Source organism: Nicotiana sylvestris, chromosome 3 (genome assembly GCF_000393655.2).
Source record: "Nicotiana sylvestris chromosome 3, ASM39365v2, whole genome shotgun sequence".
In the NCBI taxonomy this organism is placed as follows: Eukaryota; Viridiplantae; Streptophyta; class Magnoliopsida; order Solanales; family Solanaceae; genus Nicotiana; species Nicotiana sylvestris.
The window spans coordinates 12,346,622-12,361,206 of NC_091059.1; the positions used below are offsets into that span (position 1 = coordinate 12,346,622).

General features: G+C 36.4%; 1 protein-coding gene across 1 annotated transcript; it reads left to right on the forward strand.

Annotated features, from left to right (window-relative positions):
* The first annotated feature begins 9,084 nt into the window (after nucleotides 1–9,084).
* LOC104225910 (protein VERNALIZATION 3-like) lies at nucleotides 9,085–14,323 on the forward strand. Its single transcript, XM_009777787.2, has 4 exons — nucleotides 9,085–9,367; nucleotides 9,653–9,714; nucleotides 12,076–12,116; nucleotides 13,882–14,323. Exons 1-4 carry the CDS (start codon nucleotides 9,170–9,172, stop codon nucleotides 14,112–14,114), a joined length of 534 nt encoding a protein of 177 aa, XP_009776089.1. The 5' UTR covers nucleotides 9,085–9,169; the 3' UTR covers nucleotides 14,115–14,323.
* Nucleotides 14,324–14,585: the final 262 nt, after the last annotated feature.

Consider the following 14,585-nt stretch of genomic DNA (forward strand, 5'->3'; position numbering starts at 1 on the left):
GAGTATGCGTTCGCGCAACTTCGAACAAATCTTCTCAAAAATGGGTTTTCGGAGGTTATTAAAATAAATTATCTCATATAGTCCGAGGCGCGCCGCCTACCATTTAATCATACAAAAAATGACAAATTTTCTTAGTTTGTTTTAAGCATGCGTAACTTCAGCCAAATTCGTTTTTTTATAATAAAAATGTTATTAATTTAATTATGTACACGTACGCATGACATGATTCCTTACATAAAAAAAATGAATATACGTACGCGAGATTCGTTTCAAGACAATTCTATAATTACAAATAATCAAGCTAAAAGTGGTAATAAAAGATAAAAATACACAATAAAGTTCAAAATGTGTAATAAGTCAGATAATTAGGCCAAGTATAAATTGTGAAGCGACCATGCTAGAACCATAGAATTCGGGAGTGCCTAACACCTTCTCCCGGGTTAACAGAATTCCTTATCCGGATTTCTGGTTCGCAGGCTACAATATAGAGTCAATATTTTCCTCGATTTGGGATCCGAACCGGTGACTTGGGACACCATAAATTATCCCAAGTAGCGACTCTGAATATTTAAATAAACGAATCTCGTTTTGATTGTCCTTAAATTGGAAAAAACTCCCTTATACACCCTTGTCGGGGATAGTAAAAAGGAGGTGTGACACATACAACCAGATGTAAAACTACTAGAGGGATACAAACCTTCCAAGTTTGAGATGTTCGACGGTACGAGTGATCCCAGGGTTCATTTGAGAACCTATTGTGACAAGCTAGTTGGAGTCGGGAAAGATGAAAAGATCTGGATGAAACTCTTTATGAGGAATCTTACTCGAGAAGCTTTGTCTTGGTACATCAGCTAGGACCCCAAGAAGTGGTCCAATTGGGTAAGTATGGGGTCCGATTTCATGGACCAGTTCAGGTTCAACACAGAAAATGCACCAGATGTTTTCTACATCCAGAATCTTAAGAAGAAGCTCACTGAGACCTTTCGCGAGTACGCTACCCGTTGGAGATTTGGAGTGGCCAAGGTCAGGCCATATTTGGATGAGGAATAGATGATAAGTTCATCGTTAGAACACAGGATCCACAATATTATGAAAGGTTGATGGTTATCAAAAATCATCAATTCTCTGATATCATCAAACTCAAAGAAAGAATCGAAGAAAGAATCAAGAGCGGGATGGTAACGAATTTTGAGGCACTACAGGCCATAAATAAGGCATTACAGTCGGGTGGCATATCAAAGAAGAGAGATGGGGCAGTAATGGTGGCCCAAGGCCCGAAATCTCAACTTACATATCAAACACCTCCACCCACATATTAAACACCCCCACCCACATATCAAACACCTTCACCAACATATCAAATAGCTCTACCCACGTACCAAGCACTACCATCCATATATCAACCCTCATCCCTCAGATAATCCCAACTAGCCACTGTCCACCATACCTATAACTCCCAACCATCCTATTTTCAATCACCACCAACTCGCCAAAACATTCCAAGACCAAGACCCAATTTCGACCGCAAGCCACCCAAATAATACACCGCCATTGCTGAGCCCATCGACCAACTGTACGAAAGATTGAAAGTCGCTCGTTATGTCACCCCCATTCCTGTTGTGGCATTAGAGACTCCATCCCAATGGGTTAATCCAAATAAAACTTATGCGTACTATTCTAGTATGAAGGGGCACACCACTAATGAGTGACGAACACTGAAGGATAATATCTAGATGCTAATCCACAATAAAGTCATATAGGCGAAAGAGACTGCACCCAATATCCATAACAACCCCCTCTCTGATAATAGAGGTGGTGGGGTAAATGTGATAGAGACAAACAAATTATGAGGCTGCAGTGACTTTAAGGTTGCAGTCACGCTTACTCCTATTGTGGTACAGACTCAGTCACCAATCGAGGTCGAGGTAGCTGCACTGTTTGAATTTGAGGTTGAGGTAGCTCCACCTGCGGCCACTCCCGCTCCATTTGAAGTAGATGTGGCCACACCTTTCACTATGACAGTATCAACCAGACGTCCATTCGACATAAAAGAAATACCCTAGGATTACGTGGCTGAGGCTCGGCAAAAAAGGAAGGCCAAGGTAGAAGAATCTGACACTGAACAAGGAATGTCTAGGACTGGAAGAGTCTATATACCTGAACACTTGGGAGGATCAAGTAAGGATGCCACTACCAGTCAGCCGGTCATTGAAACAAGGCCAGATGACTTGTGGAGGAAAGTACAAGCAATGGAGTATTTTGTCGTTGATCATTTGAACAAAACCCCTGCTCATATATCTATCCTGTCACTATTGCAAAATTCAGAGGCACATAAGAACGCTTTAATGAAAGTGCTGAGTGAGGCTTATGTACCTAATAACATCACTGACGGAGAAATGGCCAATATGGTAGAGCAAGTGCTGGAAAGTCATAAGATTATCTTCCACGAAGATGAGCTACCGCCTGAGGGGCTGAATCACAATCGAGCATTGCATATCGCAGTCCAATTTGAAGACAAATTCATTGCTAGGGTCTTCGTTGACGGAGGTTCAAGCCTCAATATTTGTCTGTTGGAAACTCTGAAAAGGTTGGACAAAGGTTTTCATAAAATACGGGTAGGAAGCATGAACGTGAAAGCTTTCGATAGGTCCCAAATGGCCACGATTGGGGAAATAATCCTTAGCTTGCAGATGGGGCCAACTTGGTTCGACGTCGAGTCAGGTACTTGACATACCAGCCTCATATAATCTTCTGTTGGACCGACCATGGATCCATGACACCGGAGCCGTGCCTTCCACACTACATCAAGCTGTGAAATTCGAATAGAATCGTCAGGAAGTGATCATTCATATAGATGGAAGTAACCATATTTACACTAGTCAAACCATCCCGACTATTGGACATAGAAGAAGGCTAGGAGGGGAAACGTATCATCACATTGAATGAGTCAATGTCGTCGAGAAAGATAAATGGTGGAGCAGTAAAATAGAAAGTATATTGGCATGGTCTGGGTATGAGCCCGGCAAAAGGCTGGGGAAGGAATCTCCAGGGCATCACTAAACTGGTATGGCTAAAAAATCATGGTACCACCTTTAGGCTCGGATATCAGTACACATGGAAAGAATACAATGATTGGTTGCCTCTATGGAGCAAACCATATTACCCTCTCGAGCAACTAGTGCCATGTCTAGAACAAGCTTTTCACCAAGCTGATATGATATGGGGGACTGTGGAGGAGAAAGCACTCGTTGGGTTGAAGAATTTGTTCTTGGAGGATGAATACATGGATTGCATCGCCATAATTAATGAGGAGGAGGAAGAAGGCCTCACTATTCAGACTGTAAAGAAGGGAGTTGTTCTAAGGAACTGGACCGCAACACCTTCCCGAGCTCGTCGAGTCCCTGGGTAGCTTGATAGATTTTACTCCTATAGCCATTCTAGGCATTTAAGATTTCTAGTAATTTTGATTTACTTGTTTCAAAATATATGCTTGATTCATCGAGCCGTACTTGTCTAAATTATTTTTGGTTTTAATCAAATGCATTTGCTCTTTATTATTCATTACAATTTCTACATTTTTTCTTTCTACAGGATTATTATTACTTTTTCTAATGAACCGGTGACTGTGACATGTAATGAGGTAACGCAACATGAGAATAGTGATTCAGATGAGGAAGATGAGATACCCGATGAAGTTGTAAGGGAGATAGAAAATTCTGAGAATAAGCCTAAGTCCAATCTGGACGAAACCGAAGCAGTAAATTTGGGAGATGCTGAGACCGTCAAGGAGACTCGCATTAGCATTCACTCGTCACCAACAGAGAAGGAGAGTACATCCGTTTTCTAAAAGAATATGAGGAAATTTTGGCATGGTCACATGATGACATGACCGGCTTTATCATGTCTATAGTGGCTCACAAATTGCCTACTAATCCCATGTGCCCTCGAGTGAAGTAGAAACTCCGAAAATTCAAACCAAACATGAGCCTGAAAATCAAGGAGGAAGTTACCAAGCAGATTAAAGCCAAAGTTCTCAGGGTGGTTGAGTGCCCAACTTGGTTAGCTAACATTGTTCAAGTTCCGAATAAGGATGGGAAAGGCAGAGTGTGTGTTGACTATCGGGATTTAAACAGAGCAAGTCCCAAGGATGACTTCTCACTGCCAAATATACACATCCTGATCGATAATTGCGCCAAACATGAACTCCAATCCTTTGTAGATTGCTTTGCGGTCTATCACCGGATCTGGATGGACGAAGAATATGTAGAGAAGACAGATTTTATTACACCTTGGGGTGTATACTCTTAGAAGATGATACCATTCGGTTTGAAGAATGTTGGGGCTACTTACTTGAGAGCCATGACAACCATATTTCATGATATGATACACAAGGAAATAAGGGTGTAAGTGGACGACGTCATTATCAAATCCAAGACAGCCGCAGATCACATAGCGGACTTGAGAAAGTTCTTTGATATGATAAGAAGGTACAACTTGATACTGAACCCTGCAAAGTGTGCATTCGGGGTTCCCGCAGGAAAGCTGCTGGGATTCATTGTCAGTCGTTGAGGGATCAACCTTCCTTGATATTTAAAAGCTTAAATATAGAAAGTGGTCACTTTCATAACTATGAAGTACCTTCCAAATCAAACTACAAAGAAAAAGAGAGGCGATATAGCGATACTTACATTTTAGGGATCGTTCTAATGTTATCGCTTCTTAACTTCTTACCCGAAATGTTAATCTTCTTGGAAACCCTTGTATAGAACTTAAGGGCAAGTTTATGGGGGTTCTTTGGTCGTGTTCTATGAAAATAATGAAGATAGGGACGATTTAAAACCTATATATATCAACTTTTGAAAAGTCAAAGAGGTGCTAGCTTGGCACCCTAGCATTGGCCCTTCTTCCAACGCTTATATCTTTTTATCCTGATGTCATATGAACAAACGGTTAAGAATGTTAGAAACTACATTCCTAGACCTTCAATTTTGTATATATTAATTCCCAAAAATATCTCATATAGCACACAAAATATATTGCTCAAAAAGCTTTAGTGACACACCTACTTGTCACATATGCAGTCTACGCAGTCTCGCAAACTTGAAAATATCTCTCTACTACAATGTCGTATCGATGAACTATTTAATGATTTAGAAACTAGACTTTTAGATCTTCAATTTTGTAGATATATCATCCCCTAATTTCAAGTATATTGGGAGAAAATCTCAGCTACGTTTGACCTAAGTTTGAACACATTTATGAATGTAACTTCTGATGACCTTTTCCAACTTTTGTTCCACAACTCGCTCGACTGCAAAACATAACGCATGACTATCATACAATTAAAATAACTCATAACATAATCTCCTTATAATGTTAAGCACCCTATTCTCACCCTAAAAGTACATGTTATAACATCCCGGCTTGTCGACTTTCGATGAGACTTATTTCTTTCAATTTGTTTAGCTTCTAAGCCTTCCAACACTCTTGGTACTTGGTATTAGTGATCTTAAATATTATTAACCTTCATGGTAACATGATTAATTTACTTTATGTACTTTCAACGATGATATCATTTTTGAGCTTACATCAATTGACTTACGACGTACTCTCACGTACGAAAATATGGGGTGTAACAAAAGACCTCATATAACTCATGAAATATATTTCTTAAAAATCTTCGTTACAAGATAAATCCTTAATTGATTTTTCCGCAACTTAAACTCAATTTTTCTCAAACTTAACATTTTATATCCAAACATCATATATAGTCATATTATGACTTTACACTCATTTAAATCATGATTAACAAGTATTATATTTATTATACGTCACCTTGGGAATCACAGGGTATAACAATCTTCCTCCCTTAGAAATATTCGTCCTCCAATGTTAAACTCCTAGAGATATATAGAAATTTTGGTAGAGTCTCCTCTGTAATGGTACTACTACCAACATGTCACGTAGCAAACCCAATAATACAAAGACACACGAGGCCACAATCATCAATAACACCAATAGCCTCACACGACCAATGACAGTAACTAACATAAGAATCAAGTTTCATATGTGCACCTAACGGTTGTGATGTCTCGATCCGATGATCCTCCGAAAGTGAAAACAAGTGAGTATACCTAGACTTCATATCTTATTTAAATTCTCAATTCATCTCCTTTACATTCTTGTTTCTCCAAAGTACTTTTAACCGAAACTACGTCCTAAGTTTTCAATCTCTAAAGTTATCTATCTAGTATAACAATGGAACCTTCCTCATATGATAGTTGCTCTGTGACCTGAACATCGTCAACTGGAATGACTCTAGAAGGATCTTTGATACACTTATGGATCATAGACACGTGAAAGAATGGATGTATGAGCTCCAAGTTGGAAGGCAAGTCTAACTCATATGCTACCTGGCCTACTCTGCGTATGATCTTATAAGGTCCAATGTACTATGGTCTAAGCTTTCCTTTCTTACCGAATCTCATAATGCCTTTCATCGGTGATACCTTTAGGAATACCCAATCGTCTACCTAAAACTCCAAGTCTTGTCGTCGATTATCTGCATAGGACTTCTGACAACTCTGAGCTACTAATAGCATTTCCTGTATAAGCTTAATCTTCTCAACTGCCTGGTGTACCAACTCTGGTCCTGCTAACTTAGGTTCCCCAACATTGAACCATCCAATAGGTCACCTACACTTTCGTCTGTAAAGAGCTTCATATGGAGCCATCTGAATCCTAGAATGATAGCTATTATTATATGCAAACTCAATAAGCAGAAGATGATCATCCCAGCTACCCTTGAAGTCTATCACATAAACCCCTAGCATATCCTCAAGTGTCTGAATAGTACGCTTAGCCTAACCATTTGTCTGGGGATGAAATGCTATACTAAGACTTACCCGAGTCCCCAATCCTTTTTGGAAGGACCTCCAGAAATTAGTTGTAAACTAAGAACCTCTATCTGAGATAATAGATATATTGACACCATGAAGTCGTACTATCTCATTAATATAAAGCATTGCATAATCCTCTACTGAATATGTAGTCCTGACAAGCAGAAAATACGTTGATTTTGTAAGTCTATCAATAATCACCCATATAGAATCGAACTTACGTTGGGTACGAGGTAAGCCTATGATGAAATCCATATTAATTACTTTCCAGTTCAAAGTCGAAATTTCTATAGCCTGCAATAATCCACCGGTTTCTGATGCTCAATCTTAACCTATTGACAATTAGGTAACTAAGCAACAAACTCTGCTATATCCTTCTTCATTTCATCCCACTAGTATATTTCCCTGATATCATGATACATCCTCGTCACTCCTAGATGAACAGAATAATGAGAATAGTGAGTTTCTCCCATAACTTGTCAGTGCAGCCCTGCCATATTAGGAACACATAATCGACCTCGATATCTGAGGACTCCATCTCCTCTAATCTCAAATAGTGTCTTCTCTTTTTGAGGGGGTGTGTCTCTATAATGATCTAGCATAGGATCCTCATACTGCATTCTTTCACTTCAGTTACTAAAGAGGACGTTGGCGTGTCCTGAATAGTAACTCCGGTATCACCTGAATCCAGTAATCAAACTCCAAGACAAGCTAGCTGATGATTCTCATGGGCTATCTCACTCTTCTCTAGCTATAAATATGATAGACTACCCATATATCTACGATTGAGGGTGTCGACTATTACATTCGCGTTCCCTAGATGGTACAAAATATCAACATCATAGTCTTTCAGTAGCTCCAACTATCCCTTCTAACGTAAATTCAATTCCTTTTGCTTGAAGATATACTGAAGGCTCTTATGATCCATATAGATATCAACATGAACTCCATACAATAGTGCCTCTACATCTTTAGTGCATGAATCACCGTGGCTAACTCTAAATCGTGGGTCGGGTAATTTTTCTCGTGCTTTCTTAGTTGGCTAGAAGCATAAGCGACAACCTTGCCATTATGAATCAATACACAACCCAATCCAACGCCCGAAGCATCACAATAGATAGCATAACCATCGGTTACTCTAGGAGTGTCAGAACCGGTGCTGAAGTCAATTTGTCCTTCAATTCCTGAAAACTCCGCTCACAAGCATTAGTCCACTGAAACTTAGTTGTCTTATCAGTCAACTTTGTCAATGTTGCTGTAAGAGAAGAAAATCCATCTACAAATCTTCTGTAATAACCTGCCAAACCCAGGAAGCTACGAACCTTTCTTAGTGTCGTGAGTCTAGGCCAAGTCTTCACTGCCTCAATCTTATATGTATCAACCCGGATACCCTCACCGAAATAATATGTCCAAGGAAAGCTATAGAATTCACATTTAAACTAAAATGGGCTTCTGAACGGGAGTAAACTAAAATATCATCTATAAATACAATCACGAACAAATCTAAAAAGGGTCTGAACACGCTGTTCATCAAGTCCATGAATACTGTTGGGGCATTGGTCTGAACGACATAACATGAAACTCAAAGTACTCGTATCAAGTCCTAAATGTTATTTTCGGAATATCTTTCTCTTTAACCCTTACCTGATGGTACCCATACCTCAAGTCTATTTGCGAGATATATTTTGAAATAGTGATAGTGGGTTGCTTATCATGTTTACCAGATTATTAATTACTACTAGTGTTTATCAAGAGATTTTAGGACCGATTGTTTATAAAATAAATTAAATATTGTTTGTTTATATATTGTACTGAATTTTTAAAATTATTTTTCAAATTGAATTTCAAGTTTAACAAGTAAAAATTAATTTTTCCTCACAAATACAATTTCAAATATCAAATACTATCATTTTTCAACTTAACTCTGTCCAAATACTATCTTTCTCAAATACTATAACACTTTTAATATCAGGAAAAAGAATCAGCTAAAAAGAGCATTTCTAGTCGGACAGCGGGACATGATTCTTAGTGCAAGAATTCCTAGAAAACCTATGGCTATATAAGGGGGAAAAGAGAAAAGCAAAAAGCTACTACGTATAGTAGATTCTTTTGAAAGATATGACAGCAAAAGCACAAGCACGCACAGAACACACAACACACATATATATATATATACCCTACCCTTAAGACTTGAAAAAACATGCATATAGCCCCATAAGACACTAGCCATCGTCTTGTGTTTAGCTATTTAGTTTAATTTAAGTATCAATATGCCAAGAGAACGTGAACCTCTGGTAGTTGGTCGAGTGATAGGGGATGTATTGGACCCTTTCACAAGATCTATTGGCCTAAGAGTTATTTATAGGGATAGAGAAGTTAATAATGGGTGTGAGCTTAGGCCTTCCCAAGTTGTTAACCAGCCAAGGGTTGAAGTTGGTGGAGATGACCTTCGTACCTTTTACACTCTGGTAATATTTTTTATGTTTTAAAATAAATAATTCAATTATATTGTCTCTTTGACTTATAGGTTATGAGTTCGAGTTGTGGAATCAGCGAATGATGCATGTATTAACGTAGACTGCCAATATCACATCCTTCGTAATGCAGCATTCCTCGGATCCTGCGTGAATGCGAGAGACTCTAAGCTGTGCTTTTTTATACATTGGGGAATTTAGAAGAGAAATGGTGGTAGAATCAAATGAGCAATTATTGTGTGAGAGACTCTCACTGACATCATTTTTTTTTTTGTTAAGGTTATGGTGGACCCTGATGCTCCAAGTCCAAGTGATCCAAATCTAAGAGAATACCTCCATTGGTTAGTATCGTCCTTTTTCTCCCACCTCCTCATTATTATTTCTTTGTTTTTTGACTTTATTAAGTGCAAATTGTGCCAATTGATTGTTAGTATAATTTTATATATGTATATTTTGAGTTTTCCTATGTTGCATATCTCCGGTGTCCTATGTGAATGATAGTACGGAGTCGCTATCATGATATAAATTTTCCCGGCATGAGTTAGATCATTGGGTGCCATTCTCGGTCCTGCGAATTTTGGGTTGTGACAAAGGCCTATGACCTTTACTATAATATTGTTATATTTTTCGTTGAGAGTCGGAGATATATCGAGTTTCTTTAGCCAAAGGTCTTGCGTGTGGTTGTAGTCGGAGTTTCAAGCCCTCCTAGCGTATATTTATTCCATATTTGTGAAATTACACTGTGTTTGTTGTTGTTGTTGAGTCGAGGATCTATCAAAAATAACATCTCTATCTTATAGTACAAGATAAGGGTAAAGTCTGTGTACACTTTACCCCTTCCCGGCCTCCAACAACATCAACAACATACCCTGATGATAATGTGACGATAGTGGTTGTTCTTGGTACGATGCAACGTAGAGACTGCCAACTTTAAACCTAATTATGCTTTGCTTTCTTCTTTACCGAGGTTTTTTATGGGAAGTTTATAAACCATGAAATGTGCAGTCACAATCTTCGTACGTTGTCATTTCATCTATCTTGGGTCAGAATGACCATATCTTATTCCCAATAAAAGTTTCCAGAGATCTTTTAATTAGGAGAAAGAGAAAAGGGAATAACCAAAAAGAAATGGAGTAGTTAGTGCACCAAAACTCTACTCTTTATTCAGTCTACTATCTTATTCCAAAATCAGTCCTCTGCACTTTATTCCCTCCTATGGTTGCCTCATGTGCTAGAATCATGCACTAGTATTTAAGGGGTCGTTTCCTATGACGTAATAGGGAAAACGATATATTTATAACTTTGGTATTATTAATTCCTTGTTTGATAGTATTTTTTAATATAATTTATATACCTTGTTCGATATACTATTCTTATATATAATAAATTATGGCATCAGCAATATCATAATTTTTAATACATAAATAAGAATGTACAAAGACAGAACTGTGTACCCCTTTCTAAATCTTTAATACACCAAATCATATGTCGATAAAAAATTATCTCAACATAACTAATTACAATATAACTAATCATATTATAATTAATCTCAACATTACTAATACATCCTATTTAGTATTATTCCTAACATCCTGCTAAACTACCCTTAACTATTTTACATGGACTGCTTATATTACTTAGACTTGCCATGTTAAACTAGTTGAATAATTCAACCACAATATATAAAGCTTTTCCGATACAGTAACACTAAAATCAGCTGAAACTTCAACATACTTTTGTTTATTGTACCTAGTACAATATTGGTGTCAAATCGATGATATTAAAAGTATTTGGATTATTTCAAGTAACAGAAAAGAAAACAGTAGTTACTACGTTAGTGATGTTATATGATGGTTCAGAGGACTTGAGAATTTGTTAGTACATTACTTATTCTCTCTCTCTACCATTACATGCAATACTTTTTCTTAATCAATTATAAAATAAAATGATGCGTTTTATTATTTAGAAAACTCTTTAACGGTAAATTTCTCATTTCATACTTAAAAGAACATAATAATCAAGCGGACCTAGGATTTGAAAGAGCAGAGGACTGATTCTGGACATTGGTTGAGCAGTTCGCTTTAAGGGTTTCAGGCAATATATATGACGTTTTATATATATATATATATTATCGAGGTTAACGGGGTTCAATAACCCCTCTTTTCTATAGATAGGTCTGCCTCTGTCTATAATTATATAAATTAAGACATGCTTTAATAACCATTTAAATTCAGATCATAAGTTTTAAACATACTTTTTATGTGCACAAAAAGTCGTTAATGTTTACTGGTTGATATATATGTAACACCGTCACATAAATTGAGATAAAGGAAGTACGTTTGTGCTTTCCCAAGAAGGTACGTACAAACCAGTAGTACGTACCTAAAGAAAAATACAGTAATAATTTCTTTCTCTGAGGTTGGCAAAAGTATCCAGCGGTTAACGTCATTGATTCATCATTTCCGTTTTGTCAAAAGTTCGTCTGATTTTATTCTTTGGAGCAGAAGATTTTAGAGTGAACTCCTTTGATTTGAGCTTTGATATGAACCGAAAGTAATTCAATATTTTCTACTACAATTTTACAAATTATTAAACTCTTCTGTGAAGAAAAGAAATTCCCATATATTTAATGTTTTTTTTTTCTTGTTAATTCAAACAGGTAATCACTAATTATCTGCTTTTTGCTAATGAACCCTCGACAGGTTGGTCACTGATATTCCAGCTACCACAGGTGCAAGTTTTGGTAAGCAGCTCTTTCGTTTAATTGTGTGAGTTAAATTCCTTTAAATCTTGTCAAATTAAAGACAAATACACAAATATTAATTAGAAGATGAACAAAAGGCAATAGTATGATTTTACAATGAGAGATATTATAATTAGAAAATGGTTCAACTTAACTTTTTACAATTTGAATAGAAAAAAATGACTTTATAAATTAAGATCTCTTATTTTTTAGTTCCTTACGAATAAAATAAATATTCTTTAATTTAGAAAATTTGACATATCAGTACAAATAATTTGTAACAGACCACAAATTCAATTGACCCGAAAAACTTTTTATACGTAAAAAAAATATTTATCAAGGACAAAGGTGGAATTTCTCGCTCCAATTTTTTACCTTAGTAATGCACAAACATCATCCTACCACAGGATTTGATGGGATAGTAGGAATTTCTTTACTTTTAATTAGAAATTCTAGGTTGAGCTTTGGCAACAGAAAATCTCTTAGTAGAAGCATTTCACTCCGTAACATAATTCGAGCCGCGTCTAAACTAAATGTTGGGCAAGGTTTCATACTCTCTCTTATATGGACACATCCCTTCTGACTATATATATTATGGGGAAGGGAGGTGAGATCTACTCATTGATTTTATATTAGATGAGTGGCCGTACTATAACCGTTCACGATAAATATAGGCCCACACGCTACACACGAGAATGAATTGGCCTATTCAATGCTAATCAAAATTAGTCTAGATGCTTAGAAGGAAAAAATGGACTATCATCAAGATTTATCTTATCATCTTTAGTGGTCCAATACTATGTATAAATAACAATGGTGAGTCCTTAAAATCCATAGCTTTTTAGGAGCTATAGTATTTGCTTTCATGAATTTCATGTCCTCCTTTCTTTCTCCTTTGTTCCTTTTCCCAAAATAGACCAAACATTATCACTAATGCTTTGCTATTGACACAAGCATAAAAAAGTTATGGTTTTCGATCATATTTGTTGGCAATGTTGCCTTTTATCATGTTGTCACAAATTCTCAATGTGATTGATGTGCCCTAAGCTTTCCTAAAAGAGAATAATGGTCTAATATCCTTCTAAAGTTACGTTCCATCACTTTAATATAGATATTAGTTATACATAAATTAAAAAATACTACCAAACAAAAGATTAATAATACCAAAATTAATAATTATATTATAATACGTCATACCAAATGACCCCAAAAAGATGATCATGTCTTTGAGACTATGGATGTATTAATTTAATTTATTTGTTGGTTGGTCACTTTTAACACATGCCATAGGATTTTTTTTTTGTGCTACATCGTACTTTTTGTCGTATTCTGAATACGTACGTAACTAGATTGCACATAAATCATGTCGTTTAGGGTTTAAAGAATGTCCAATCTTAATGCTTATGTAATTAACCTTTGAAAAAATACATAGAATAAACTTGAAAATTCGGAAGAATATGTAAGTTTGAGCTATTAGAAAAATCACATTTTTACTATATAAATATGTTACTATGTCTAAACTAGCCCCTCATGTGTGGAGCTGGCCATGCATTTTCATATTGTACTATATTATGTCGCAATATGCCTCCTTACTTATAGGTCTGATTCTTTTTTAATTTATGGATTCTGGTGACAGATTGAAACTCATGACCTCTTCCTATTGCTCTAATATCATATTGATTATGTGATTATTTCATCAATTATTACCACATGATATATATGTATATGAACAACTAATTTATATACTTATATGGTATTATTATAGGGCAAGAAATTGTGTGCTATGAAAGTCCAAGGCCAACAATGGGAATACATCGCTTTGTATTCGTATTGTTTAGACAATTGGGTCGACAGACAGTGTATGCTCCAGGATGGCGTCAGAATTTCAATACAAAAGACTTTGCTGAACTCTATAATCTTGGTTTACCGGTTGCTGCCGTCTATTTTAATTGTCAAAGAGAGAGTGGCAGTGGTGGACGTAGAAGGTCTGCCGATTGATGACATGCTTTTTTAATACTTATCATTTTAATCACTCTACCAAAAGGTATATGCTTTGCTTGGAAAAGAAAAAGAAAATTCTTAAAAAGTTTGTATGCAACAAAATGGCACATTAGCTTTACTAGCAATATTGCCATACATCTGTAATTGTACTTTCTATTACTGCATAAATATAATACTTGTCTCGTCTAATAATTACCAGCCGTGAACATAGGGTTCTCAAATATATAGAAGTTGCTTATCCAACTTATAACTTTCCTTTGCTTTCCCCCCATGATTCTTCTCTCGCTATATTTATAGTGCTAAATAATCAACATATATACACCAGAATAATAATTGATTAAGCTTCTTTTTTATGTTGCAAGTAGTTCATGGTTAATAGTTGCTAGAAAAAATCCTAATTAGTCGATTGAGCTTGGTTTAGTTGTGCCAGTCGAATTTTATTAATTTTGAGCATAGGGTAGAAGGTTA

What these genes read in the sequence shown, in the direction of transcription:
- LOC104225910 (XM_009777787.2), top strand. Translation starts at nt 9,170, where the DNA reads ATGCCAAGAGAACGTGAACCTCTGGTAGTTGGTCGAGTGATAGGGGAT. An exon ending in TTCGTACCTTTTACACTCTG is followed by an intron (nt 9,368 to 9,652) that starts GTAATATTTTTT and finishes TTTTTTGTTAAG; the next exon opens with GTTATGGTGGACCCTGATGC. An exon ending in CTAAGAGAATACCTCCATTG is followed by an intron (nt 9,715 to 12,075) that starts GTTAGTATCGTC and finishes AACCCTCGACAG; the next exon opens with GTTGGTCACTGATATTCCAG.